The sequence below is a fragment of the Fusarium vanettenii genome, assembly GCF_000151355.1.
Source record: "Fusarium vanettenii 77-13-4 chromosome 2 genomic scaffold NECHAsca_18_chr2_1_0, whole genome shotgun sequence".
NCBI classification, from domain to species: Eukaryota; Fungi; Ascomycota; class Sordariomycetes; order Hypocreales; family Nectriaceae; genus Fusarium; species Fusarium vanettenii.
This window is the reverse complement of record NW_003315867.1, coordinates 2,549,657-2,575,044: the sequence shown is the minus strand read 5'-3', so window position 1 is coordinate 2,575,044 and position 25,388 is coordinate 2,549,657. Positions and strand designations below refer to the sequence as shown.

Below are 25,388 nucleotides of genomic sequence, written 5' to 3'. Positions count from 1 at the left end.
CCCTTTCAAGGCTATTTTATACTCGCTCTCATGACTCTGTCTAGTTCCACCAGAAGCTCACACTGAAGCTCACACTTAAACTTTTCACATAATGCCACCATCCGATTGGAATCACCAACGTGTCGCCCGGCTCAAGCACGCACTCCCAGTACTCAACACCTTCCAACTCCTCTTTCATCCGCCTTACGTCTTCCTCACTAGCCCCATCGGGTCTTTCATCCCATCCTTCCAGGATGCCTACATCTAGCCCGCTTGTGTTGCTCATATCTACACCATGTTCTGGTGACCTGGGCCGCATCATAGGCGTGGCACGTGGAGGATAGAGACGTAGGTACTTTGTCCCGACGGCCTGGCATAACAGGTTATGATAGCCATCAGTGTGCAGAGGCGTGATAGTACGCGCAGGACCGAACCAGGCGTTGAGCTGAGGAACGTCGAGGGGCGCTTGGTCGATGGACGGTGTCGTCGGGTGAAGAGGCACATCAACCCAACAAAAGTCGGGCACGCGGATGTCGTTTCGGAGAGAGGGGATCTGCTGAAAGAGGTTATGCTGGGCGAGATAACCAGTCGTTGAAGATGCTGTAGAATCTACCTCGACATAGCGGGCGAGGAACTCGCGGAACTGGGTGAGTTCCTGGCCCCAGCCTTCGTCGACGTAGCTCCTCCCGACTTCAACCGGCACGAGACGTCTTCCGCCAAACGTCTTGGATAGGAGATACTCGGGGCTCTTCCAGGGACGATCCGTAAGTGCAGGCCAGCTCCCAATCAGGTCGGTAAAGACGATCGGCCGAGGTTCTCCTCCGTTGCTGTTCATGTAGTCCTCAAACTGTTCCATCGACCAGCCAGAATAGCGAGGACACGCTCTTTCAGAGGACATTGTTGGCCTTCCATATGGCTCCTCGCTAGAGAAGCTACGCTGTGGCGAGGCCTCTCGTCTCTGGCGCTTTGCTGGTCGCTCATGCTGTTTGTTCGCTGTCCAAGTTTCCTCGAGTAGCTGGAGAGTCTTTTCGAGCCATTGACTGCGTCGTCCACCTCCTGCTGTGACGAGAGCCCTATCGAGTTTCTCGACGACCACGTCTAGAATATCTTCTGGAACAGACTGTGACGCTAGGAGAGGACGTAGTATCAGTTGAAAGGTGTCGAGGATGAGGGCGTCTGTGTAGATTTCGCGCCATACGGCAGGTAATAGATCAAAGCGATAAGCGTAGAATTTGGATAATGAGATGGATATAAGATCTGATATTCTTCTTTGCAGTAGGCTCTCGTCGACTTCGTGGGTGTCGTTGCTGGAGGCTAAGTTCTTGTGAATCTTGAGGAGCAGATGAGCTTGCCGCGTGAGAAGTCGCATCATGGCCTCTGCCGTTGGATCTGAGGTGTTTGAACCATCCTCATTATGACTAGCCTTGTCACTTAAGAGGTCCTTGGAGTCATCAGCTCCATCCTGGGACGTTGACGTGCTCCTTGTCGACTCCTCGAGGCCATGCTGTGCAAGGTCGCAAGCCACATCCAAGTACGCGGCAAGGAGCTGCCGATGAGGCGCTAACGCCATGTTTCAAGAAAACCTGGGTATAACAAAACGAACAAGGAAGGCTTTATTAATTAATTAAAAGTCCGTGCGAAATGTGGCTTCGGGCCGTTGCATTGCTTAATGCCCCAAGCGAAGATGAAGGGTTTAGAATTTGAGACTTGAAATTGCTCGTTTGGGAAGTTGATGAGACCACACGACATACGATAACTCGAACTTGCGAAACGGGCTCTTGGGCCGTCATTTTACATATACTGGAATCTATAGTTTGTCCCAGAAACGCCACGTTCATCATGTTTGCTATATAATTGCTGCTCGACATGTGCCAACAAGGCCTGGAGCATCCTGTATCATAAGGTAGGAGGAAGCAACATGGAGAGCCACGACTCTCTCGACGGCTCTTTTCAATCGCTTCGGGTGGATTTTTACATGTTACACGTATATATCTCTTCAACAGGTCCATACACCTACTGTGCCGTCCCTCCGGCCTTCGACCAGGTACCCGTCTCTTACACGTACACGCTCCACGATAGCTGGAGACTTGCCGTCCTCGGCCGCCGTGACGCCAGCGCCGCAGTCCCATTGCCGTCCCTCCACCTTATCGTACACCTTGACCACGTCCTCGGACGCCGCGCTCACGATGCGCCGTTCGTCAAACATCATGCTTGTCACGGGGTGGTCGTATGCGTACGCGTCGTAAATAGATCCTGTTCGGAGGTCCCAGATCTGGAGCTTGATTAGAGGATATCCTGTCGAAGGGAGTTTGTAAACTTACTCTGATGCTTCTGTCTATGCTTCCCGTCACCAGGTGCACGTCGTCAAACTGCAGGCAAGTCACCGCTCCTGTGTGTCCAACCAAACTGCGATGGACCTGTCCACTTCGGAGATCCCACAGACGCACCATGCCGTCGGCTGTACCACACGCGAGAGCCGTTTCAAAGACCTGCAGAGCTCCGACAAAGTCGGCGGAACTTGACTGAGATCGTCCTGTGGGCCTCCATGTGTTGTCTGTAGAAGTCATGCTTGCTGCCGCTGCCCACATGACATCCAATGTTTGCACGCAGCGACCCTTTTCAAGGTCCCAGTGCCGGATTGTCTTGTCTGCAGAACCGGAAACCATGACGTCCCCCCGGAAGTGAAGAGCCGTAATCTCGTCGACGTGAGCCTCTAGCGTGTACAGTGGACAGTCGGACATGCTGCCGTCCGGAGGCTCCAGGTGGTTGTCCGTGCCAAACGCGATAGCATCCTCATCGTCGTCCTTTCCGAGTCCTCCATGAGGGTCATAGTGGGCCTTGCTGAGATCCCATAGTCTGATAGTTGCGTCCATAGATCCAGTAGCCAAGATATTATCCTCAACCTGCAGAGCGCGTACCGATGCTGTGTGGCCTTCCAAGTAACCCATACATCGGCCGGCGTTGAGGTCCCAAACCCTTACCGTGTCGTCTAGTGCAGCCGTTACCATTGTGCCAAAAGGCGCATCGAAATCGACCGCCGTGATAGTGTCCTTGTGTGCTCTGACTTCCCGGATGCTGGTTCCAGGCTCAAAGTGCTCGTGCAGAATCGGCATTGACTTTTTGCGGAGGACCTTTTTCGCTTTCCGGGGAGTGCTTCCTGTTGAAGATGGAATCTTTTCATAGACGGATTGTGACATGAACTCGTGGTCATGGTCATCGGCGTCGCCAACAAGATCCTGCTCATCCTTGGTTCGTGTATTTCTAGCAATTTCCTCTGCTTCATCAACTAGAGCCTGGGCATCCTCTACCCGAACCTCCATCTCGGAAACTGTAAGGTCAGCATGGAGCTCCTGGGGCATTGGTTAGCAGGGCACATACTGTCGTGTTCCAGCATTGCCTCGTCTTGCTCCAACCCAGCCAGTCTCTCTAGGATAATTCTGCGCATGCCGTGGAGGTTGGCGATCTTGTTGTCGATTTCTCGAATCTCGTAGCTCGCCATGCTCTTGCGGGTACCCAATAATCCAAACTCGTGCATCATGGCGGCCTTCTCCTTTTTCAGCTGGGTCAACCGCTTAGGGCTTCCCGGCACACCGTCTGAATCCTCAATCATCTTGCGGCCTCGCGAGACCCGACGGCGAAACTTCTTGCCCTCCTCGGTCAGCTCGGGGAAGCTAGCCTGGAAGCCCTGGAACAGCGAGTAAGGGTTTTCATGGTCGGGGATGTTGGCAAGAAGCTCGTCGGGAAGATAGGTGAGGGCGCGGTGCTGGATCTCGTGGGTCGAGAGCCTGGAGCGCATTATGTCGGTGGGCGTCGTCCTTGCCATTGCGAACATGCTTCGCTGGACCGTCGGACGCTTCATCTGCTTCTGAACCTCGGCCATTGCGGCTTGATAGTGGAGAGCAGTAGCTTCGGCATTGGGGCCGATCAGATGTGTCGCTGTGGTTGTGACCTTGCGACTGAAAGCCTCAAGCCCGCGCGTCTACTCGAGGGAGGGAGCATTGCGGTCAGCTATATGCGGCCGAGATTGGACAATGGGCGAGGGGTGTTGAGGCTGAATGCGGCTCCAGCCCTCAAAAAGATCAACGCAACACATACCGACACAATGGACTGGTCGTCGTCTCCGCCCTCGTCAAAGCCATAGTGGTTCTCCTGTTCTGCCATGGCCTAGCGACTGCTAAACTGCAGAAGCTAAAGGGGATCGGAGGGGTCAGGGAGCGGGTGGGTTGAGGGGGGGAGAAATGGCGCTGGAGTCTTCGGAGGAGAAAGGTTCAAAAGATTTGGCAGTTCGCGAGGAGATTCTCATGACGCGCGCCGGGATAACCTTGGCTCGGGCTGGGCTGCTTCCAAGTTTGGGGCCCGGGGGCTTCCAGTCTCAAAAAGCCCCAGGCCGGCTTGGGGAGTAAAAGCTTCTGACCGAGGCGCTAATGTAGCCGGCTACAGGTACAGAGGCCCCCTGTAATTGGTTCCTGCGGTACCTCCACCACTCCTCTGGAATCGCTGGAATGCGATGGATCGGGCAGTTGCGCACAGAAGCTTCCATGTGTGCCCTGGAGGATCCATCCATTGCCTCCAATGCCCGCTGTGGCTTTTTTTCTTTTCTTGTTTGGTGACGTCCTTGATCTCGGACACACTCCCCGAGGTTGGGTAGATAGACCTAAGCTTTGCTTCTGGCGCGGCTCCATCTTCCGTGGCTTTTACCGGCTTTACCCCTCCGATACCGATACTCGCTCGCACGCACGGGCGCAACAATTGATCAAGGTGCCGACCTTTGCTGACCCAGTTAATGCCCTCTACGTACCTCCCGCGCTTCGACTAACAAAATAAAAATCCATACCAAAAAAAACAAGTCCGTACCCACACACATTGATTTCGTCTCCGAATGCGCTCTGCCCTGGCCCATCACCAACGTTCCATCGTCAGCTATTCCGGATTTCCGCCCAAGTCGCTCCTAGCCGCTCCCTCTAGGACCCCGTTCCGCTCTCTTATCCAGATCGCAAGGCCCTACAAAGGTCCACTCAATCGACATCTGTTTATAACCCGTCTCCAGCTCCGCTCAATCGCTGTTGCGAAAGCCAACATGGATACCGTCATCAACATGGCCGATGCCGAGCACGCCCTCGATCTTGCCCGCATCCGGTTCCAGCTCATGTACGCCCTCCCCCAGACGCCACCGGATCCGACAAGGTCACGGCAGGGACTAACACGAGTAGCCGTCTTGAGGATACAATCACTTTTCATCTGATTGAGCGGGTGCAGTTTGCATTGAACAGTGTAAGTGGTCTACCGTTGCCCCTCATGCGAACCCTTACCCCTGCCCCTTCCTCCTAGCCCTCATCCTGGGGTGCATGATGTTCAAGATTAACCATCTCTATGTTTAGAAAATCTATGTCCCTGGCGCTCTCGAGCTACCCCAGGGCCATCATAGCTTCCTTGACTGGTACTTTAGCGAGCAGGAGAAGCTCCAGTCCCTGATCCGCCGCTTCGAGTCGCCTGACGAGTACCCCTTCTACCCCGAAGCTCTACAGAAGCCCATCCTCGACCCCCTCAACTACCCCAAGATCCTCCACGACAACGATGTCAACGTAAACGACAAGATCAAGAAGTTTTATATTGAAAAGTTTCTCCCCGCCGTGTGCCCCGACTTCGGCCGCGAGGAGCGGGGCGAGTCTCAGGAGAACTACGGCTCGACGGCGACGTGCGATATTGCGTGCCTGCAGGCTCTGTCGCGGCGCATCCACTTTGGCAAGTTTGTCGCCGAGTCCAAGTTCCGGTCTGAGGAGGAAAAGTTCACACGCCTCATCAAGGCCGAGGACCGCGAGGGTATCGCCGAGTCCATCACCAACAGGGCCGTTGAGAGAAAGGTGCTCGAGCGGCTCCGCCTCAAGGCTCTGACCTACGGCAAGGACCCCTCTATCCCAGACGGGACCGAGGGCGCCGCCAAGATCAACGTCGATGCCGTCGTGTCAATGTACAAGGACTTTGTCATCCCGCTGACCAAGGAGGTGGAGGTGGAATACTTGATGCAGAGGCTGGAACCGGCCGCCTGATCCTGATGGATGTTGATGTTGATTTATTGCGGAGCACTCAGATATTCATTAACGGCCTTGACAGCCCCCGGGAACTTGCTCGCCTCGATGAGGATCATGTGTCCATGCGCCTTGACGCCCATCTCTTGGAATGCCCGCTTGCTGTCCGCCACCGACTCGTCCTCCTTTGTGTAGTTGAAGTTACCGTACGCCTCGGCGTGCTTCTGCAGCACCTCGTCCTCGACGTGGAAATAGTACACTCCAGCCTCCTCCTTGGCCTTCTTCCGCTTCTGGTTCTCCTGGTCCAGCTTCGACTCGAGCTCCTGGTATGTCTTGGACAGGATCAAGTAGTGCGAGAACTCGTAGGGCTCCTTGTCTTCCACGGCCGCCTCGACCTCGTCGACGAGCATCGAGTAGAGGGGCGGCGCCAGCTCAGAGGGCATGTTGATGAGTCGCTCTGAAAAGATCAAGCCGACGTGCTTTCCGCTGTTGAGCACGTTGGCGACGGGTGCGAGGGATGGGTTGCTCTGCGCCTTGTTCACCAGGTACTTGAGAATATCATTCATGGGCTCCTTGTTCTGGTGAACGGCGGTGTTGAGGACTGTAAGCAGAGCGTAGGCGTCGTTGGCCTTGCCGTCGACCTTGATTGTAGAGCCGATAGTGGGCTGAGAGAGGACGAGGTCGGAGAGAGCAGACATGTTGAAGAGGTTCGCATCGACATCGAAGAGTTGTCGCAGAAGGGTTTTGGTACCGTGGAAGTCAACCTCGGGGTCAAAGTTGAACCATTCAAACTCGACATTGACCATGTCGAAATCCTGAAAGAATTAATTAGTAAAGAAGCGCATGCGATCCTCTAGAAGCCGCAACTCACCTCATCATCGGAGCCATCCTCGTCCATCTTGTCCACATCCGCGGGAGGGACATCCTTGGCTTCTTCGCGCGCTCGCTTCTTGCCCATTGTGATTGCAGGTGTGTAGGAGCTGTTCCAAGGGTTCAGGTGAGGGGGAAATGGAGGTATAGTAGCAAAGGGAGGCTACTTGAGTCGTCTTGCGAAAAGTTGAATTGAAGTTTACTCGCAAATCTTTAACTCAACGACCAGTCAACGAGGTCCAAAACATTTTGCGAGCCCCTCACTAGCGGCGCCGATAAGATAAGGTCGCCCATTAAGAGCGAGCCAATGGGTTGGTGGCTAAGTATAAAAAGCCACGCACTTTTGAAGGCGACATTAGTATTAGATCATATATCGTCCAAGCTGGTCTGAAGAGTGCGCTATCGATTATGTCGCCCTAATAGGTAGCCAAGTATTATTCGCACCATTTCGACGTCCGAGGCAGAAGCTTGCGCCCAGTGAAGAAAGTCGGGGTGGGTTCCTGACCCAACACGGCTGCAGCCTGAACCACCACCTCAGCTTCCGTCAGCCAGCCGCGTGTATTGTAGAGTTAGAGATAGCTTCCATAGAGGCATTAATCGAGCCCCCTAATTAACCGCTCTTCCTCTCTTGACGGCATCTCAATGATTCCTGTGTGCGCCGTGTGATTCTCTCATTGCCCAAAGCGTCCGCTCCGCTCCACCCCTGCTCTCTTCAGGAAGCTCAGCTTGAGGTAGAACCCCCCCGTCGGTCGGTCGTCCAGTGTCTCCCCCGTCCGTCCCTGCCGACCACCGCCGCCGCGCCGCAACGTCATTCCTCCAAACTTCAGCCTCCCCGTCTCCTCTCGCATCACAATCGCCCTGAACCAACCATCTTCAAAACATCGCCGACCGCACGATGGACTACAGCTCCACCATCCACGACACTGACGACCCGGCCGGTGCCTCTCCCTGGGGCAACTCTCCCGTGTCGTCGCCTTCGCGAAACACCTCCACCTTTCAACCCATCTCAGGCGATCCTCCCCCCTTTCGCTACAGCGCTCAGTCTTCGAATGGCCTTGCGCAGGATCACTCTGAAGGAGACAGCTTCCCGAGGCCAGGCACTGCGACGACTGCTTCCGGCACTGAGGATGGCACCGAGGCCTCAGGCACCCTGAACCCTTCCGAGTCAGAGTCGACCGCAGGTGTCGAGGAGGGAGCTCCCGCGCATAGTCAACAACAAGGCCAGGCTGCTGCGCAGGCTCAGGAGACGCAGACACAGCCGCAGAAGCCCGCCCAGCCTCAGTATAGACTCCAGGCCAAGATCACAGGACTCGAGCGAACGGGCAAGAAGGATCCCATCCTTCGGTTTGACGTTCACGTAGGAAGGCCTCTGCCCTCTTTCTTGGTCGCGGACTAACAGAGCCCAGACAAACATCCCCCGCTTCCGTACTACTCAGTTCCGCGATGTCCGCCGACTACACTCCGAGTTTGTCAAGCTGGCCGAGCATCTGATATCCGCCAACCCAGAGGCCCTTGTTCCTGCGGTTCCCCCGCCTCTGACTTCGGCCGGCGCAGGTACGGATGAAGATGAGTCTCGTGTCAAGGCCCTGATGCAGCGATGGTTGAACTACGTCTGTGGCAACGAGGTCTTGATGCAAGACGACGAACTGGTGCTCTTTGTTGAGAGCGATTTTGGCTACAGCCCCATGGTTAAGAGGAAACAGCCAGCTACTGGCGTCCGCAGAAAGATTTTGAAGCAATTTGCTCCTCCTCCCGATGATACCCCTGAACTTGCGGATGCTCGACCTACTGTCAAGCTGTTTTACCTTGGTAGCATGGACGCTGGCCACAAAGTTGACAAGCTGGTCAAGGCCCGGAGAGGTAGGTGTCTCGCAGGATTTCTGTGGATAATGCTAACCTATTCAAGGGCTTGGTCTTTCTGAGGCCGACTACGGTGCCAAGCTTACGAGCATGAACGTTCAAGAGCTTCACCCCGGTTTGGCCAATGCCTATCGAAAGCTGGGCAAGGTCGTCCAGACCGTTGGCGACTACCATGCGGCTCAGGCGACAGCCGAGGCCACCACCATCGGTGACCCGTTCCAATATCATTCCCAGGATGCATTCATTGTCAAGGAATCTCTTACCAACCGCCAAATTCTCATCCGCGAGTTTCTCCAAGCCCAAGAAGCCACTCGCGGCAAGCTCAACGCAGCTGACCGGCTAAAGGCCAGTTCCAGCGTTCGTCGCGAGAAGGTGGATGAGGCCATCACGGCCTTGGATGATGCCCGTCAGCATGAGACCTACCTGTACAACAAGACGAACCGTGTCACCCAGAACCTTGTTCAGGAGCGCCGCAAGTGGTTCTCCAGGACGTCGTCTGACCTGCGCCTGAGCATCAGGGAGTACGTGCTCCGCGAGATTGAGGCCGAGAGACGGACACTGGCTCTTCTCGAGACGGTTCGACCAGATATTCGATCAATTGATGCCTCGGGCGGCCTGAGCCGTCTCGGTCGTGAAGCGCACCCAACGGTGCGCCGTTCAAGCCTCGCCGCTAGCCAGGGTCCCAAGGGTGACGCCTGGAGTGGTGTCCCGCGCCGCTCGGATGCAGCGAATCGCAGCGTATCGGGTAGTCTCATCAGCAAGGTCTCTGAGGAGGGTGACAACGAAGATGTCGCCGAGACGACCCAGGGACGAGCCGCGGGTGGTCGCACAAACCTCAAGGGAGTGAATGAGGAGGACGACGAGGATCGTGTGGATGCTAGAAATGCTGCGAGTCGCCTGGCGGCCAGCACCTTCTAGGTTATCTATGAGTGATGGGAGGGTAGTTATGTGGATGGGATGACGGATCAGGGCCTGCCTCAGTTTCCCCCTCTCGCGATAGCATTGCTCTGAGCCTGATGTCATATGTAAAATTGTATGCTTTGTTTCCTCGTCTGCGTCGTCTCATCTCACATGCGTGCGGGAAGGGTTTCACCTTTCCGGAGTGCGTCCCCGGGCAGAACGCCGAGGTGTGAACCGAGAGGGCCATGCATCTACCGGTCGACTCTGTTGCCCCCTTGTCCTGGTGGCGCCGACGGTTGACTGTTATTTCGTCACTTATCATCCATCATACCCGATCGCAAAGTGATAAGCGGTGTAGATGTGGGCTTTGTCACAGTTGTTCCAGCTGTTTACCCCCGATTCCGGATGCGAGGTGCTGATGAGGTGTTGCGTCAGAGCCTTGATCTTGATCCATCATCTTGAGGCCAGACATCGAGATGTATTCCGAATGGAGACCTGTGCACAGCATTACTCATCTGCTGCACTAAACCCTGGGATTCAGAGGCCTCGAAGATAGACCCAGATAAGAGGCCCTAACTCATTGGATGCGCAGTCGAGTGAAAGACCGGACATCTGTTTCCACTGTGACCAGTGGCAAGTTGCAGCACAACACGTTGTACTGTGTGACTGCGACACAGACCAGCTGTTTGGGCCATAAGGGTAGGCGGTTATAGATTGTGCCCATGTAGTGACTATGGCGGGATCCCAACACACATGCTGTGTTACTTTGATGGCGATTGGGGGATCCAGCAGATCTCTTTCTGATATCAGTAAGGAAGCGGGCACAGAGAGAGAATGAAGCAATTCCCCGCAAGCATTGAATGACTCCTGGTTCTTCTCGGCAGGACTACTTGACCATTGGAGCCAGCTCGTGGGCCAGCTTTCGTCATCCCGTAGCCAAAATTGCTCCGGAACAAACAACCATTCACGCTGGGAATAGGCCGCCTGCATCCTATGATATTCCACTCGAAGCCACATGCTTAGGTGGTTGGCTATATTGCGTGACATGTTCGTCTCTTTACCAACCCAAAGCGGAACGGATTTGTGGCCGTCGAGCCTGAACCTGCAAGGGGGTAAGGTGAAGACGCGTATATTTGAATCGAGGGAACGATGCTCCACCATGTCGACAACCAGTAGAGGTTTCGAATGCATGTTCCGTACCAAAAAAGCTTGCAGCAATTCCAAGACTGACGCCGGTGACTGGCCGCCAAGTTTCGACTGGGTAGCATCGCAGGACTGCATGCCGAATTGTTACCTTGTCCCGAAATTTGACAATCGAACTATGATCGGCCTCTTACCACGCTCACTGTTATCCCGGGGGGTCTCATACACGCACAGCCGGCTGTGCGTTTAATATCACGTGACTTTTGCGCACAGCCGGCTGTGCAAATAAGATTCGTTATGTAAGCCCGATACATGTGTGTGTGAGTAAGAGGGTCACCCCTTGATCAATTGAAATAGCATTGATTCACGCCATTGAGAGATGAGATGATCACATGTAGCTACAGTCATTTCAATACATTACATATGATCTATTCTCATCTGCCTAGGACCGGTGAAGAAGACACAATGCCTCTCATGACACCACAGGCGCTACGGTACGAGTGAATCACTTCACATATCATAGTATATAAAGCAGAGGCTTCTCCCTCGTAGGAAGCTGTTCATTTTCATATCAATGCAGTGCAAGATACCGTCAAGATGTCTTACTTCAACCAAAACAACGCTCAGAATGTGCCCATCTACATCTGCCCCCAAACATCAACGCAACCTGGGCTAACTTACGCCTCTAATCAGAACCAACAGTTTGTTCTTCAGCCTATTGCCAACAATCAACAGCAACCGCCGCGTGGTATGGGTCATCCAATGCAGAACCCAATGACATATCAGCATTGGTGGAATCAGCATACCTTGCCAAGTGACCCAAGGTCCCCCAATTCCCTGTACAGGCAGAACCCTCAAGCCCTGGTAGCAGCACGGAATACCGTATACGGTCCTCAAGGTGATGCCCTTCGCGAGGTACCACGGCCGGGGGGGTATCACCTTGAAGGAGAGTGGCATGTTGGGTACCTCGGTCATCAGATAACCCAACGGCAACAGCGCACTGACCCTGATGTAAATCCAGTGTGGCTAACAAACCGACCGACCTAGACCGGCCCCTTCGGTCTGTCGGTCTGGGTTCACCAAGACTCTCGGTCTGTCGGTCTAGGTCTGTCTGGGCCAGCAGCCTGGTCGGTCTTGGTCTGATTAGCTGATTCTCTCATTGGCTACCTTTGCCCTGCCCCACTTATTTTGGCACTGCGAAACTCGAACGGCCGAACAAGTGGGGATGGCACGGGTACCTGAAGGCTGAGTCGACCAATGGGACGCCTGGAAACCACTAACCCAGACCGACTCAGACCACCCAATCCGACCGGCAGCTCTGGTCTGTCGGTCTGACGAGAATGGCCGGTCGGTCGGACTGCGGTCTGAAGGTGGTCTGTCAGACGGTCTGTCAGACGGTCGGTTTGTTAGCCACACTGTGTAAATCCGATGTGGACTCGAGGCCATCTGCAGCAGATGGATCAATTCTATCGCCAACAGGCAATTGGCGTCCCGGGCGTGAATTGGCCCTCTCCAGCTGTAGGTATGACCAACTATCAACCAGCCCTTTACGCCGCAGAGATGTCGGGGATTCATGTGTGCAATGTTGATCGAAATGGCTACGTTCAGTGGATTTGGCAAGGGAGGCAGTGAGGTCACAGAATAGCTCAATGAATACATTGCTTTAGTACTTACTATATCTCTAACTACACAGCCTACTTGACCCTACATGTGAACTCGGCCACAACCCCATTAAATCGAGCCATTGGGTCACGGTATATATACTCGGAGTTTTGCCTTTCTTTTCTGATTCGAATGATATATACCACTTACCTTTCCCGTCAATACTGCAAATGTTCTTAAGGGGGTTCCCGCCACTAGAGCCCCCCCCCTTGTAATCTAACATCTCTCTCAGTAGCCTCCCAGACATGCTTGACTCCTCTGTGCCGTGAGAAAGGCTGCTCATCTATTTCTTTCTGTATCCTCTCCTCAACCCGCTTGGTCTCAGCTTTATCCCAATCAATATAACTCATCATCTCCTCCTGCCTCCAGTCCCTTGATTCCTCCTGGCAACGGGGCCCCATTTGCTTATAATCAAGGCACCATTCATATTCACGTTTTGCATATTTCTGAGGCAGCTTCATAGCCTTCCGGTACAGTTGATCGGTCTTCTGAGCTCTCCTGGTCAATGTAGCATACCAGGCCTCTCGTGCCTCTTTGTATCGTTGGAAGATAACAAGGGCATGATCACCTCGCAATGGGGACTTCTCTCTTGCACCGCCTGCAGCAACAGTTGCTGATCTAGTTACCGGAGGAGATAGTACCTGAGTTGTTGTGTGTGTTGTTGTATGTGTTGTTGTGCAGGCTATAGTCTCAGATACCACAGAGGACCCTGATGGGGATAGCGAGCGGGTCACAGAGCGAGTGGTTGAATGTGTTGTGATATGTGTTGTTGTAGAGGTTTGAGTAGGAGCCGGCAATAGATCGTCGTAACGCAAAAGGCATGCTTTAGAGTTCATCTTATGGCCTCGTATACCACACTTCGAACACTTTGGCGGTGCCTTTCGCTGTAGTGCTTTCTCAACACGTTCAGATGCACACGGCTCACGCTGTGTGCTTGTTGGTGGAAGCTTTGAACTAGCTGCTAGGCGATCAAATTGCTTGTGAGGCTCAATGATAAGCCGGGGGGTTCCTGGGCGATGGAGAAGCCAATGTGTGTGGAAATGATGTAGCAGAAGGGGTTGATCTTGCTGTAGCAAGGGCTGAATCATATGAGCACAGGGCAGACCAAGAGTCCTCATAGTGACTCCTGTACATGCAGGATATTCTCTCAATAGTCGTTGCCGTTGAGCATCAACCAGCCGCAGGGCTTCATGTGATAGCCAACCACGGATATTACTATACAGTGGCCCAGATATATCAATAGGTATGCTGGCCTGCTGCTGAGCTTGGTTTCCCTCGAGCTGGTTGAGCTGGTTTGATAGGATGAGCTTGATGATATTCCAGGCCCCAAAAAGGTCAATTGCTGAGGTCTTCATGTGAGATTTGATGAGCTGATGAATGCCCTCGGCCCGTGACGTGACGAATTGATCGAAGTGAAGGTGTTGATGAACCCAGGCCTTAACAAACTTCCCCTTATGGAGGTCCAGCCAAGTCTCTATGATGTAGCCCACCTCGTTGAGGTGGTCAGGGGTGTAGCGTTGCTTGAACTTCTCAAGCCTCTCGTTGTAGATATCCTCAGTCGTTGAGGCCACAATCTGATGCCAAGACTTGAAGAACGCATCCCACTCTTCTTGCCCTTGAGTATCGTCTTTATCTCGAGTGAATCCAGGCCTGCAATGGCTCAGGACCGCTCTATTGATATGCCATAGGCATAGCAATAAGGCTGACTCAGGGAAACAAGAAGGAGAAGAAACAGCATTCATACAAGCTAGGCAGCGATCTGTGAGTATCACAGATGGAAGGGCTACTCCATAATGCTCATATATATACCGCAACCGTTCAAGGACCCAGATGAAGTCCCCTTCTTCCTCGCCACTAAGAAAGGCGAATGCAATACAGAAGGATCGTTGACAAGCATCAATACCAACTATATCGAGAAGAGGCATGCTGTACTTGTTGATCTTGTATGTACAGTCCAAGATAAGTACTTCAGGGTATAGCTTGAGGTATCTCAATGAGCTTGGGTGTGCAAATAACACTGATGTGACTCTGCCACTCTCGTCAAGGCGTATCTGACTCCAGAAGCCCTCATTCTCAAGTTCATTGGCAAAGGCATGCATGTTGCTTTGACCCTTAGCAAGCTCTCGCTTGCCTTGTGCAATGCAGTTGTAGATATCCTGCTGTGTAGCAAGTGTATCTGTGTTCATGCGTAGATAGGATTGGATCTTCTTTGGCTCAATGCCGGCATTGCTGAGTTGATGGACCGTCAACCTATCTGGGGATGATAGCTGACGATGTACTGGATGTGCTAGTTCACTGAAGCTTGGTTCGTGATTGTGTTGATCAAAGCCGGCCCCGGGGCGATGCGTGAGATTCCACATAGTCCCACATAGGCTCTCCTTTGCTGTGATAGAGAAGGTGCATCCTGTACGGCGTGTTGTGGTCTTCCGTTTCCGTTTCTTCGTCGGATTGACCTTAGGGGGTCTCCCTGCTCCGCGGTCACAGTTGTAGATAACCCCAGTTCTTCCATTGGGGGTCTTCCAAGAGGTCTTGACTGAAAAGGCATAGCCTCGAGGCGCTGCCCAAGCATTGATTGCGGCGAATAGTTCCTCCCGTGAGCTATACTGGCCTTCAGGAGGCATAGCATCATCAGGGAAGGCAGTGGGAACGCCAATTGGGTTCATCATAGCTGAAAGAAGGCGCGGCAAGTTAAATTGATGTCACAGAAGCTGTTGATCGTTGAATTGGGGCCCCAAATTGCACCAATTTGCAGTATGTTACCCCTTTTTGGGCTTACATAACGAATCTTATTTGCACAGCCGGCTGTGCGCAAAAGTCACGTGATATTAAACGCACAGCCGGCTGTGCGTGTATGAGACCCCTTATCCCGGCCCGATCTTTGGTAACGGGCGCGAAGTTTCTCGATGGCTGAAGGAAACCAAGGGTTGTCAGAGTCTCAAGCTCCGAAGTGGCGGTCTGATAGGACCAGGGTCTTCCGTGTGCTTCTCAAATAACTTTGGATCAGTGTTTCACAAGCAGTTGGCTAAATAGTGCTGATCTCTGGTCGTTCTGGCCTCGAACTGGATATCTTTCCCCGGCACGCCATGCTGGGAACTGCAGTAATTATGTAAATTGTCGCGTAGGCGACGCAAAGGTCCGCTGCGGAAGCGACGGAAGCGCTCTCTCGAGCAGCAAATCAAGTTGAACATCACGATTGTTGTGTCATGCACATACTTGGCCGATAAGTAAGTTGTTGATATCCTCGCATAGAGCCTGAATCGAGACATCCGTGGTTGATGTGATTGGAAGCACATTTAACCATGATCTGACACAGTAATGGGAGCTTGTGTGTAGCCACGAGGTGACCGGACAGAGCTGTCGACCATTTCCAGGGGTGATGGTGAAGTGGTGGAACCAAGAGTGCATGGATCTCGTCATTTTTGCATCCTGAACGTGTCCAACCCTTAAGATTGAGCTGGAAGCGAGAGGCCTGCTGCAGCCCAGCGAGTGACATAGACTGCACCATGTCAACCGGATCCTTCCAACAGACAGCGGAATGAGCGGTCTCTTTAGATTAGGTCGAGGAGCAAATAGTGCCGGCACTTGGGTTGCAACGCCTTAGTCAAGCTGAACTTTGAGGCAAGGGCTAGAGCACTAAAGTCGGCGTGCACATGCATTCTAGAAGGCGCTTCAAGCCGCCGAATGGCTCGGGATTGCGAAACCGTTCCGAGGACCAGCAGGCTTGGTCCTGGCGGGTCTCCATGGTCAAGCCCAGGCGGCGGTCTTGAACAAAACGAGAGGGAGGTGCAGCTGTAGCGCATTGGCTTGCGAACCGTCATTTCTGCAGGGTTGACATCTGGATGACTCGGTCAAATGTGCTGCGGAACCTTCCAATGAGGCTGTTGTCTCTCGATGTAGAGGCCTGGGCAGAACTGCTCGAGTTGACGAGTTGGATAGCACTCCTCCCACATGGGACACCAGATCGCGATGTAGAGAACCCGAGTGTGAAAGCCACGGATGCAGTGACACCCCATCAGCATCCGGCGGGGAGGAATTGGCCAGAGCCTGGGGTCCTGGGGTCTGGGGTTTGACCCTACGATCCCTGTCGGCCGTATTAGGCGCGGTTTGCGTTGGGGACCAAATCGAAGGACCTCATCCTCTCGCGTGGTGTCCCTGGTCGCTTGAAACAAGCTGCAGCCAACGCTTGACAGGTGGAGGCGATAGACCGGTAGCGCAAGAAAGTCTCTGATTGATAAGGACCGATCATCACACAGGCTCCGCCAGCGAGTGATCACCGGTGCAAGGATCTTGTTTTTTCTAGAGGTGAAAACTGGAGCCGGTGACCGAGGTGAGGTAATGAGTAATAAGGACTGCCCCAGTTTCTGGAGAATCACCAAGATCAAGATGGATCTGATGGAGAGGGAGGGAAGAGGTTGGAGTTGGAGGGCATGGATGTGCCCCGATTGGCGATAAGGGCCTGGGAAATGCATTGGGAATGGGCTGCCCAGCCTGGAGGGTAGGAGCAGCCTAGGAGGGCAAGCATGCCGCACGCTTATCGGGTCGGGTGGAAGGCACGACTTAGACGGCGTTTCCAGAATTAAAAGTCCGCCTATCGAGGACGCCAACGCAAACAACGTTGGAACGCGCCTTCCACAAATTCAAATTATGCAGTGACTGAGTGTGAGTGAGCACCTCTACGGCCAGACTTGCAGCCGAGATGATCCTTTCGCCTGCACCAGCACCAGCACCAGCACCAAGGATCTTGTCTTTGCCTACCAACATGGCGAAACCAGGCACGCCTCCACTTCCCTCCACTTCCATGGCACCTGAGGGTTGGAATCATCACTTCTCGAAATTACTCCTGGGGCGGCGGAAGCACCGAGACTCGGATGCGGCTCGGTCCTCCCTGGGTCTCCTCTTGGGTCCCCTCCTGGGCCTCGTCCCCTCCAGCTTGCGGCTTGTGGCGTACGGCTTGCGGCTGACGATAGTTGGTGGATAAGGATAGGCAGTTGACGACGACTGGAGACAGAGAATCATGGTGCCCCTGCAATCATGGGTTTGGACAAGATCTCCGCCTACACACCCATCAGCCCCATTCCGAGGGAGACGACGGATTCCCGAGCCTCTCTCAAAAGTCAATTGCCCTCAAGCTGGGTAGAGCTCTGTCTCAATGCTCGAGCTACCGGCCCCGAGACCGCTCTTTGCCTTGGCTTCTTGGCTTTGTCGTTCCACTGGCACATCGTCACTCTTTCCTCGGCCCTCCGGGCTGCCGGGGTATTAGGCCGGGCGTTGAGCAGGCCCTGGTCTGTCAGAGACGCTGGCGAGTTGTTCTACCCGTGCTACGCACGACGACATACGCCCTATCGTGCCCTCACCGCGATCTCGGGTGGATTAGGGGGGGCACCCTCCGTCTAGCTGTGCATGGTTACGGTCCATCTGGCCGCCCTCCGTCACAGAAAGATGCAACACCATATACCGCAGTAGGCTTGTCGTCGCAATTGATGATCTTGTTTCCTCCTTAGAGCGGGCACCAGTCGTAGCTGGCATCGTCAAGGTGTTGAACAACATATTGGAGTCGTAACAAAAGCCAGCGAGCGGCTCCTGGCACCACCCCTCCTCCAGCAAAGCGATGGTCGTATCCTTCAAAGCATTGACGCCATGCTGGAGACCAGCGACAGGTTTTCACATCTGCTAGGACCCTTGACGCCGCTAATATACCCTTGATAGCGCGCCCCGCGACCAAGCATTAGGCCTTGAGTGACGCCCCATCTGTGCATGCAAGACGCCCGTCCTCGAAACAAACCCGTTCGCAACATCCACCAAGACAACCCTCATGGTCCGGCCTCGGCCCAGGTACACGGCGCACCATCTCGCTCACCAGGGGCCGCCCCTCCACGCCATTGCCATCTCGTCCGGCCCTGCAGCTAGTTGGCGAGATGGCAATGTCTAGCGGAAGAGTCCTTGTCCCCCGGAGATAGCTCGTTGTTCCCTGACTGGGTCACGTCCCGTCAACCAGCTCAACGCCTCGAGGCGCCGGGCCACCTTGGCGTTGGGTAATTGCTGATGAGCACACGCCCTGCCTCTCATTCTTGCCCTCGAATCGGACTCCTCTGGACGAGGACTCCGGAGGATGCTGGCGAGGATTGTTACCTACTTAAGGGGTGGGGTCCCTTCTTATTTGCCTCTATCTCCCTCTGCCCGAAGAGAGATAAATCCTCAGGTCTTCTTCATCTGTTGTCCTTAGCTCAAACATCCCACGTCGAACTGGTCCCATATCCCACGTTTCATACCTTATTTCTTTCATCCCAACCTGCTTTTGGCACTTGAAGCGCCTCCAGGAACTATCCCGGACCACAACCCCCACGCGCCGGACTGCTCCCACGCTCTGCTCCCTCCACCAGCCAATCCCGTTGACTGTAATTGCCCCAAGAGGCAACCGGCCAAGCCATCGACCGACTTCAAGTCTCCATTCTCTCCAACATCCCACCCTCATCCCACGCTTCGAGCATTAAGTTATTCTCGTTAGCCATGGCCCCAGCTGCTACAGGAGAGATTGCGCCAATGCATCTACCCGTCTGTCCCTCGAAGCCATCCAAGATCAGTGCCTCTGTCTTGCATGGTCCCCGCGATCTGCGATTGGTATGTGCTTCTAACCAGGTGACACGAGCATCGTGGTCTCAGCCCTATCCGACACCCGGCTAACTGGTATGCCACGCTAGGAAACGAGGACGATCGAGGCTCCCGGGGTCGGCGAGCTGCAGATTGCCATCAAGGCCACTGGCATTTGTGGATCAGATGTTTCATACTACAAGAAGTTTGCCAATGGCGATCTCTGTGCCTGCCACCCACTCTCCCTGGGCCATGAGTCGTCTGGTGAGGTTGTTGCCATTGGATCCCAGGTGACTGGCTTCCAGCTGGGTGATAGAGTTGCTCTGGAGGTTGGTGTTGCCTGCGGTCAATGCGGGATCTGCCGGAAGGGCAGATACAACCTCTGCAAGAAGATGCGCTTCAGGAGCAGCGCCAAGAGCTACCCTCACTACCAAGGTACTCTTCAAGAGAGGATCAACCACCCTGCCGTCTGGTGCCACAAGTAAGTTCTGCTCCCGCGGTCTCCTCTGGACCCTCCCTAACAGCTATACTCTGCAGGCTTCCCGACAATGTCTCGTATGAGGCCGCTGCGCTTCTTGAACCCTTGTCCGTTGCTATTCATGCGGTCAACCGTGCCAAACCGGAGCCCGGCTCCACTGCTCTGGTAATTGGAGCTGGCACCGTTGGCCTGTTGACTGCTGCCATGGCCCGCCAATCGGGCTGCACCTCTGTCACGATTACCGACATTGACGCAGGACGAGTCAACTATGCTGTCAGTCGAGGATTCGCGACCCATGGATATGTGACCCCACGATCACGGCTGAACTTGTCCAATGTCTCGTCTGGAGTCTCCACCCCAGACACTGGTGCCATGACCCCGGCGAGCACCTTCTCTGCTGCGAGCCGATTCGATGGAGCCAGGTCATTGGCTGAAGATATCCTTGCTTCCTCGAACCCTGCGGGCGCCTTTGTGCTCGAGGAGGACGAGGACGGCGTGGATGTGACCTTTGAATGTACTGGAAAGGAAGTCTGCATGCATACCAGCCTGTATGCAACCAAGGCTGGCGGCAAGGTTATCATGGTGGGCATGGGAACACCCATTCAGACACTCCCCTTGTCTGTTGCCCACCTTCGCGAGATTGACATCTTGGGAATCTTCCGCTACTCCAACACTTACCCTACCGGTATCCGACTCCTCTGCTCCCAGGCCAGAGGCGGCCCCGGCTTTGGGCTGCCATCCCTGGACGAGATGGTGACGCACCGCTTCAAGGGACTGGACAAGGCGCAGGGTGCCTTTGAGCTGGCGACCCGCACCTGCGACGACGAAGGCAACCTGGTCTTGAAGATTGTGATTGAGGCCTGAAACTCTTGAGTTACTTGGTTGAATGCGTTATGACTGATAGACAGAGATATCCAGGTGCCATGTATTTGGCACCATGTTTTTTATGACTTTCTGAAGGCGGGATTTGGGTTTAAAAATATGGGGGAACTGTTTGTCTTTGATGTTGGGATTTGTTATTTGGGATCTTTATAAAAAGTTGGGCTTATTGGCGGAAATGTTTAGACTGCTACTCCGGATGGGTTTCAACGAAAAGTTAAAAATATATCAGCAATAGACGGAATTGGACATTATCGTATGCATTCCCTTCAAGGTCCAAAACTTGAATGCAGTGTAGAGACACTATCGGTGATTCGAGAATAGGTGTGTAGGCATCCATATGCTGACATGATATTGTTCGTACTCATAAGACAGTCTATAACGCACCGTCATTTGTTCTTCATCTACCCTAACACCTAACGCCAGGCTGAAATGTTTATGGATGAGGCCCCATGGCGTGGAGCCCCGATGTTCGCCATTGCCCTCGAGTTCCTTGACCATATGCCGCTGGCCAACCCTATCAGATAAGGATATCACCCGCACCCCTAATATTGAAGGTAGCTGGGTCGACAGAATAGTCTGGGTTACCACCGCGGCGGCTAGTTGCCTTGGACATCTCGACAACGTTGAACTTCTTGCCTACGTCGCGAGCTTGGTTCACGCTCTGCATAATGCCGTTGAGGAGACCGACGAGATTGACGTCGTTGGCCTCGTGTAGCATCTCTCGCTCGAACGAGGCTTCATCCGAAGGGATGACTAGGTCTAGACGGCTGACGAGTGCCTGGATCTGGCGCAGTACAGTAGTCGAAGGAGTTGTATAATCGGCGTCCATGCTTCCAGAGTCAGTTGCGTCGCCGTTTACGTATGAGGGTGGTAGGCGCTCGAGGTAGGTGGTGAGGAGGTTGATGCGGGACTGGAGCATCTTGATGGCGTTGGCCTTGGCGGTGAGGGCGGCAATCATCTCGTCCTCCTCGGGCGTGAGAGCGGCGGCATCATCCTCCGGCTTGCGCTCCTCGTCCTGGCTCTCGACTAGGCGGCGCTTCCCCTTGCCGTTGGACTCGACCGATAGTGAGGGCTTCTCCTCCTTGGGGGCGGCTACGGCGGCGTTGCCTCCTGATGCGGCGACGTAGTTCATGCTAATCATCTCGGTCTCGTCGGTCTCGACTGAGTAGGGCAGCTCGCGGAACTTGAGCTTGAGAGTGGGCTCGCCGTCGTCCATCTTCCTGTCCTCGCCATCGTTGTTATCGGCGCGGGGATCGTCGACCTCGTAGTTGCTCTCGTAGATTGTCAATGGGAGTTTGCCGCCGACGGAGTGGTCGAGAACCTGTTCGGGGTGGAAGCCTAGGAGGACGGCCGACTCGTTCCAGCCCTCGAGGATCTGGTTGTGGATGGGGAGGATTGTCGGGGTTGGACCGGAGGAGGGAAGGAGGGTGTACCAGCCGACAAAATCGAGCTGTCTATCCTTGTGAACGGTGATCACTGACGAGGTGTTAGTGAAAGAAATCCGCGGCGAGTTGGAGGAGCTGCCCACTCTGCTCTAGGCGTGCGCCGAACTTTTCGGCGTGGAGAAGGTAACCGCCCTGCGTGTTGGGGGCCTCCATGGTGTGTGCTTCAAAAGCATGCTCGATGGTGATCTCGCGGCCATTTTGCTGTCCCAGTAGAGCTCCCACGATGGGCCCGGTCTGCTGTCGAAGAGTGTGCCGTGTGATGTAGTCGGAGATGGTCAAGAGAACGAGAGGATGGAGGACGGCCTGGAGCTCGGAGCTCTTTTGGTTGGAGAGGAGGGGGTTTGACGTTGCGGCAGCCATGATGCTGTTGTCTTGAGTGTAGATGGTTGATGTGAGGTCGGAGTGAGCTTCCACTGTAGGCAGACAGCGTGTGGAATAAATGATTGCCCCGCGTTGGTCGGCTTCAGCTTAAGTTGGTTGGTCACTGACCGTGTGCGGCTCCGGACGTGGGTGGCTCCGTAAGGATGAGAATGTGGGGTTGCCCGGCGTTGACGTTGTTGGCCCAGCTCCAGCGCGCGGGTCCATTCCATTTCCATTCCAGCCAGTGGGTGGAGCGGAAACGTGACTAAGCTTGCTGGGCTCTCTCATGTTTCCCCCATGGATGGCAATTTCGACTCAATTTCAATTCAGCTCGACTTGCATGAGACCCTGAATTTACACCATCAAGAAGGGGGATCAAATCGACGCTGGTTCCTTCGCTCTTTTCAGAGACGACCTGGACCGTGTCGGCGTCTGTTCTGTCGTCACTCGTTGTCGCCTATTCGACCGAAAGCCTAGGGGGGACAATGACCCCTGCTGCTTTGAAGTGACTGACTGACATCCTCCATCCTTATCCATCAGGAGTCAGGCAGTCGCAGCGCAATCCAGGCATTGACAGACGATTGCTTTGTTCGTCATGGCTGCAAGTCTCCCTCGGACACTCGACGACAAAAGAAGCCTCCTTCTTTGACTTCACCCTATCAATGCCCACACCGGCCTCGGCACGGCTCTTTTCTCGCCGATTTTCTGTCTCCCCGGTGTAACTGTGTACATGAAACCTTTTTTTCGTTGTCCAGCGGCTTCTGCTACTGCTACTGCAAGAAGCTTTGGCAACAAGCATCTCCTTTGAGAATCTCCACCTCAAAGTAGGTCCCCCAGCACTTTTTTCTTTATTTCCTTTTTCCTTCTTTATCCATGCTTGGTTTTCCTCGTTCTCGCCCTCTCTTTTTTTTTTCTTTCTCATCTTATTTCTTTTGCAGACTCTGCTGTGCATAGAGGCTCACATCTTTTTTTTACACTTCACTTCATTATCCCCTTTCGCTCTTTGCCGTCTCTTCTTACCTGTGCCCCCCTTTGGACACCCTAACTGGCTGGGAGAATCCAGGATACTCTCGGCAAATCTCCAACTCATCTGATCTCAAATAGTCTCTCTCTTATCTACAGTACCTCCCATATTCCTCGACTTTTGGAGAACTTGGCAAAGACTGAGGGGCAGCACCAGCTGGGAGATTCGTCTCAGTCGAGTCTCATCTCGAGATCGCCTAGCAAGAACTCCTTGTTCCCTCGAGACCCTGTTACCTTTTAAAGGTGGACAGCCTTGCCTACCCACCTCGACGACATCCACCCCTTGTCACACCAGCCTCGCCTTGGACATACACAATCAAATCATATCATGGATTCTCATAGCGGAAAGCGTCACCACGACGACAGCATCGATAGTGCGTCGCCAGTACCGAGCAAGAAGTACAAGCAGGCAACATCGTTTGGCTCCGATACTTCAGCAACAACAGCCACTTCTACCGGCTCAATCGAGTTGGACTATCCCACAGTACATCCTCAGCTCCGTCTAGACACTCTACTACCAGCATTCAAGAGTGTGCAATACGATCGTCCCACGGTTCGATCAAGATCACCTCAACCTCCTTCACCAAGATCACATTGACGAAACCTCCCTTTTCTGGATTTCCAATTTTCAATATGGCACGGCACGGGACGGACTTGTTTTTATAAAAAGAGATTGGATACCGATACCACACGCACCACCACCCTCGACGGCGAAGGGGGGCAGACTTGTTCTCAGCATTCTAGACTCAGAATGATTCCCATTTGTTTATTTCTTCACGCGAGTTACGAAGTACACCGGTTTTGATGGGGGGTTGGTTACTAGGGATTTGAGTTACGAGCCCTCGACTTTTCCTTTTCTAGCGTCTTGTTTTCATCGTTGGTGTTGGGTCAACAACTTATAGAGCGGAGGGATCAGGATCGCGGAGAAGCAGCATCACTTATTAGACTGGGGGATATCCAAAGGAGGATAAGGGGGGTTAGGTAACGATGTATTAAGGGTACATGTACAAGTAGGATACGGCATACGCACCAGATTCTCCTAATTAATATTACAAACAGGGCCTATCCTGTACCAGCAAATTCCCATTCTTCATAAGCCATTCTTCATATCTCATTATTCGTTATTCCATATGCTCATTCACTGTCCATCTCCCACCACATGACGCTCTCATCCCTCCTCGAAGGGCTGATCTCAAAGTTGCGCTCCATGGTGGTCCTTGCGTTCTCCATGACGAGCTCCTCAACCCGGGCCATGGCGTCCCCGTCGCCCGTCCGCTTGGCCGCAATGTAGAGCGCCATGAGCTCGGCGTGACGGGACTCGTAGTCCAGCCTCACGCGGCGGCGCCGGGCTTCGGGATCACATGCCGCGCACGTGTCGTCGAGGTACTGAACCTTGACGTCGGGGGTGCAAGGCCGCGAGGCGGACGCGGTGCAGCAGGTTGTGGCGTAGTTTGTAAAGGTGTGGCCGCAGGCCATGGTTGTCTTGATGCTCATGCACATTCTGGAAGCGTTCGATCGAAAAGCTTGGATCAGGTGTTTGAGAAGGTATTAAGGTTGTGTAGATAGCGGGAGGTATAGAATCATGGATAGTTGTGGTGGTCGAGGTTGTGGGCGACTTGGCTGTGGCCGGCTTGTCCGTATGTAGTAGCACCCATCGAAGAGCTCAGCTTGAAAACGAGTCAGGTCAAGATATTAAAAGGGAAACGGGCTGAATTTCAATGAAATCCAAGAAAGCCTCCCTTCTCGCCCAACAAATCCCTAAACAAATCGGGGGAACCCCTGCTCAAAAGCCGGTGATTGAGTGTGTCGCATGATTGTCATGGCACAGAGCACCTTCACCGCTATACTACGCCTCACGGTTGCAACCGGCAAAGTCAAATTGGACGGCGCAAACGAGATTGAGGGGGGCCAGGAAAGGATGAGGCGTCGAGGCGGTGGGCAAACCGACGGTGTACGGGAATGATTTTGATTTCGAGTCATGACGGGGCTAATCCTCACGAGAATCACGGACATGATGGCGCGGTCTGAGTGGCAATGGTCTATTTCATCCAAGACAGGACATTTAAGCTACATGCTTGTCTAACCGTAATAGGCGCAGAGGGGGGATATATCTTTCCTTGGCATCATGTAAACAAACTCCAGAACTCCAGATATGGCACCTTGATGTGCTCA

The 25,388-nt window shown here is 53.8% G+C and overlaps 7 protein-coding genes across 7 annotated transcripts; 3 read left to right on the top strand and 4 right to left on the bottom strand.

Annotated features, from left to right (window-relative positions):
• Positions 1-40: 40 nt before the first annotated feature.
• On the bottom strand, positions 41-4,140 carry NECHADRAFT_66578 (uncharacterized protein; the record flags this gene model as incomplete). The annotated part of the gene is made up of 5 exons (XM_003046057.1): positions 41-1,409; positions 2,028-2,251; positions 2,301-3,307; positions 3,358-3,958; positions 4,075-4,140. The coding sequence occupies 5 exons, from the start codon at positions 4,138-4,140 to the stop codon at positions 41-43; spliced, it is 3,267 nt and encodes a 1,088-aa protein (XP_003046103.1).
• Positions 4,141-5,056: 916 nt separating this feature from the next.
• On the top strand, positions 5,057-6,026 carry NECHADRAFT_91158 (uncharacterized protein; the record flags this gene model as incomplete). The annotated part of the gene is made up of 3 exons (XM_003046630.1): positions 5,057-5,127; positions 5,190-5,250; positions 5,358-6,026. 3 exons carry the CDS (start codon positions 5,057-5,059, stop codon positions 6,024-6,026), a joined length of 801 nt encoding a protein of 266 aa, XP_003046676.1.
• Positions 6,027-6,049: 23 nt separating this feature from the next.
• Positions 6,050-6,963, bottom strand: NECHADRAFT_33359 (uncharacterized protein; the record flags this gene model as incomplete). The annotated part of the gene is made up of 2 exons (XM_003046056.1): positions 6,050-6,820; positions 6,877-6,963. 2 exons carry the CDS (start codon positions 6,961-6,963, stop codon positions 6,050-6,052), a joined length of 858 nt encoding a protein of 285 aa, XP_003046102.1.
• An 807-nt stretch (positions 6,964-7,770) lies between these two features.
• NECHADRAFT_58332 (uncharacterized protein) lies at positions 7,771-9,786 on the top strand (the record flags this gene model as incomplete). The annotated part of the gene is made up of 3 exons (XM_003046629.1): positions 7,771-8,232; positions 8,282-8,735; positions 8,782-9,786. 3 exons carry the CDS (start codon positions 7,771-7,773, stop codon positions 9,651-9,653), a joined length of 1,788 nt encoding a protein of 595 aa, XP_003046675.1. The 3' UTR covers positions 9,654-9,786.
• Positions 9,787-18,947: 9,161 nt separating this feature from the next.
• NECHADRAFT_91154 (uncharacterized protein) lies at positions 18,948-20,370 on the top strand (the record flags this gene model as incomplete). Its single annotated transcript, XM_003046628.1, has 3 exons — positions 18,948-19,058; positions 19,139-19,509; positions 19,566-20,370. The coding sequence occupies 3 exons, from the start codon at positions 18,948-18,950 to the stop codon at positions 20,368-20,370; spliced, it is 1,287 nt and encodes a 428-aa protein (XP_003046674.1).
• A 598-nt stretch (positions 20,371-20,968) lies between these two features.
• On the bottom strand, positions 20,969-22,178 carry NECHADRAFT_5151 (uncharacterized protein; the record flags this gene model as incomplete). The annotated part of the gene is made up of 2 exons (XM_003046055.1): positions 20,969-21,864; positions 21,917-22,178. Coding segments are annotated over 2 exons (1,158 nt in total), but the record flags the coding sequence as incomplete, so codon positions are not given.
• Positions 22,179-24,350: 2,172 nt separating this feature from the next.
• NECHADRAFT_76597 (uncharacterized protein) lies at positions 24,351-24,692 on the bottom strand (the record flags this gene model as incomplete). The annotated part of the gene is made up of 1 exon (XM_003046054.1): positions 24,351-24,692. The coding sequence occupies one exon, from the start codon at positions 24,690-24,692 to the stop codon at positions 24,351-24,353; it is 342 nt and encodes a 113-aa protein (XP_003046100.1).
• Between the last annotated feature and the right edge of the window lie 696 nt (positions 24,693-25,388).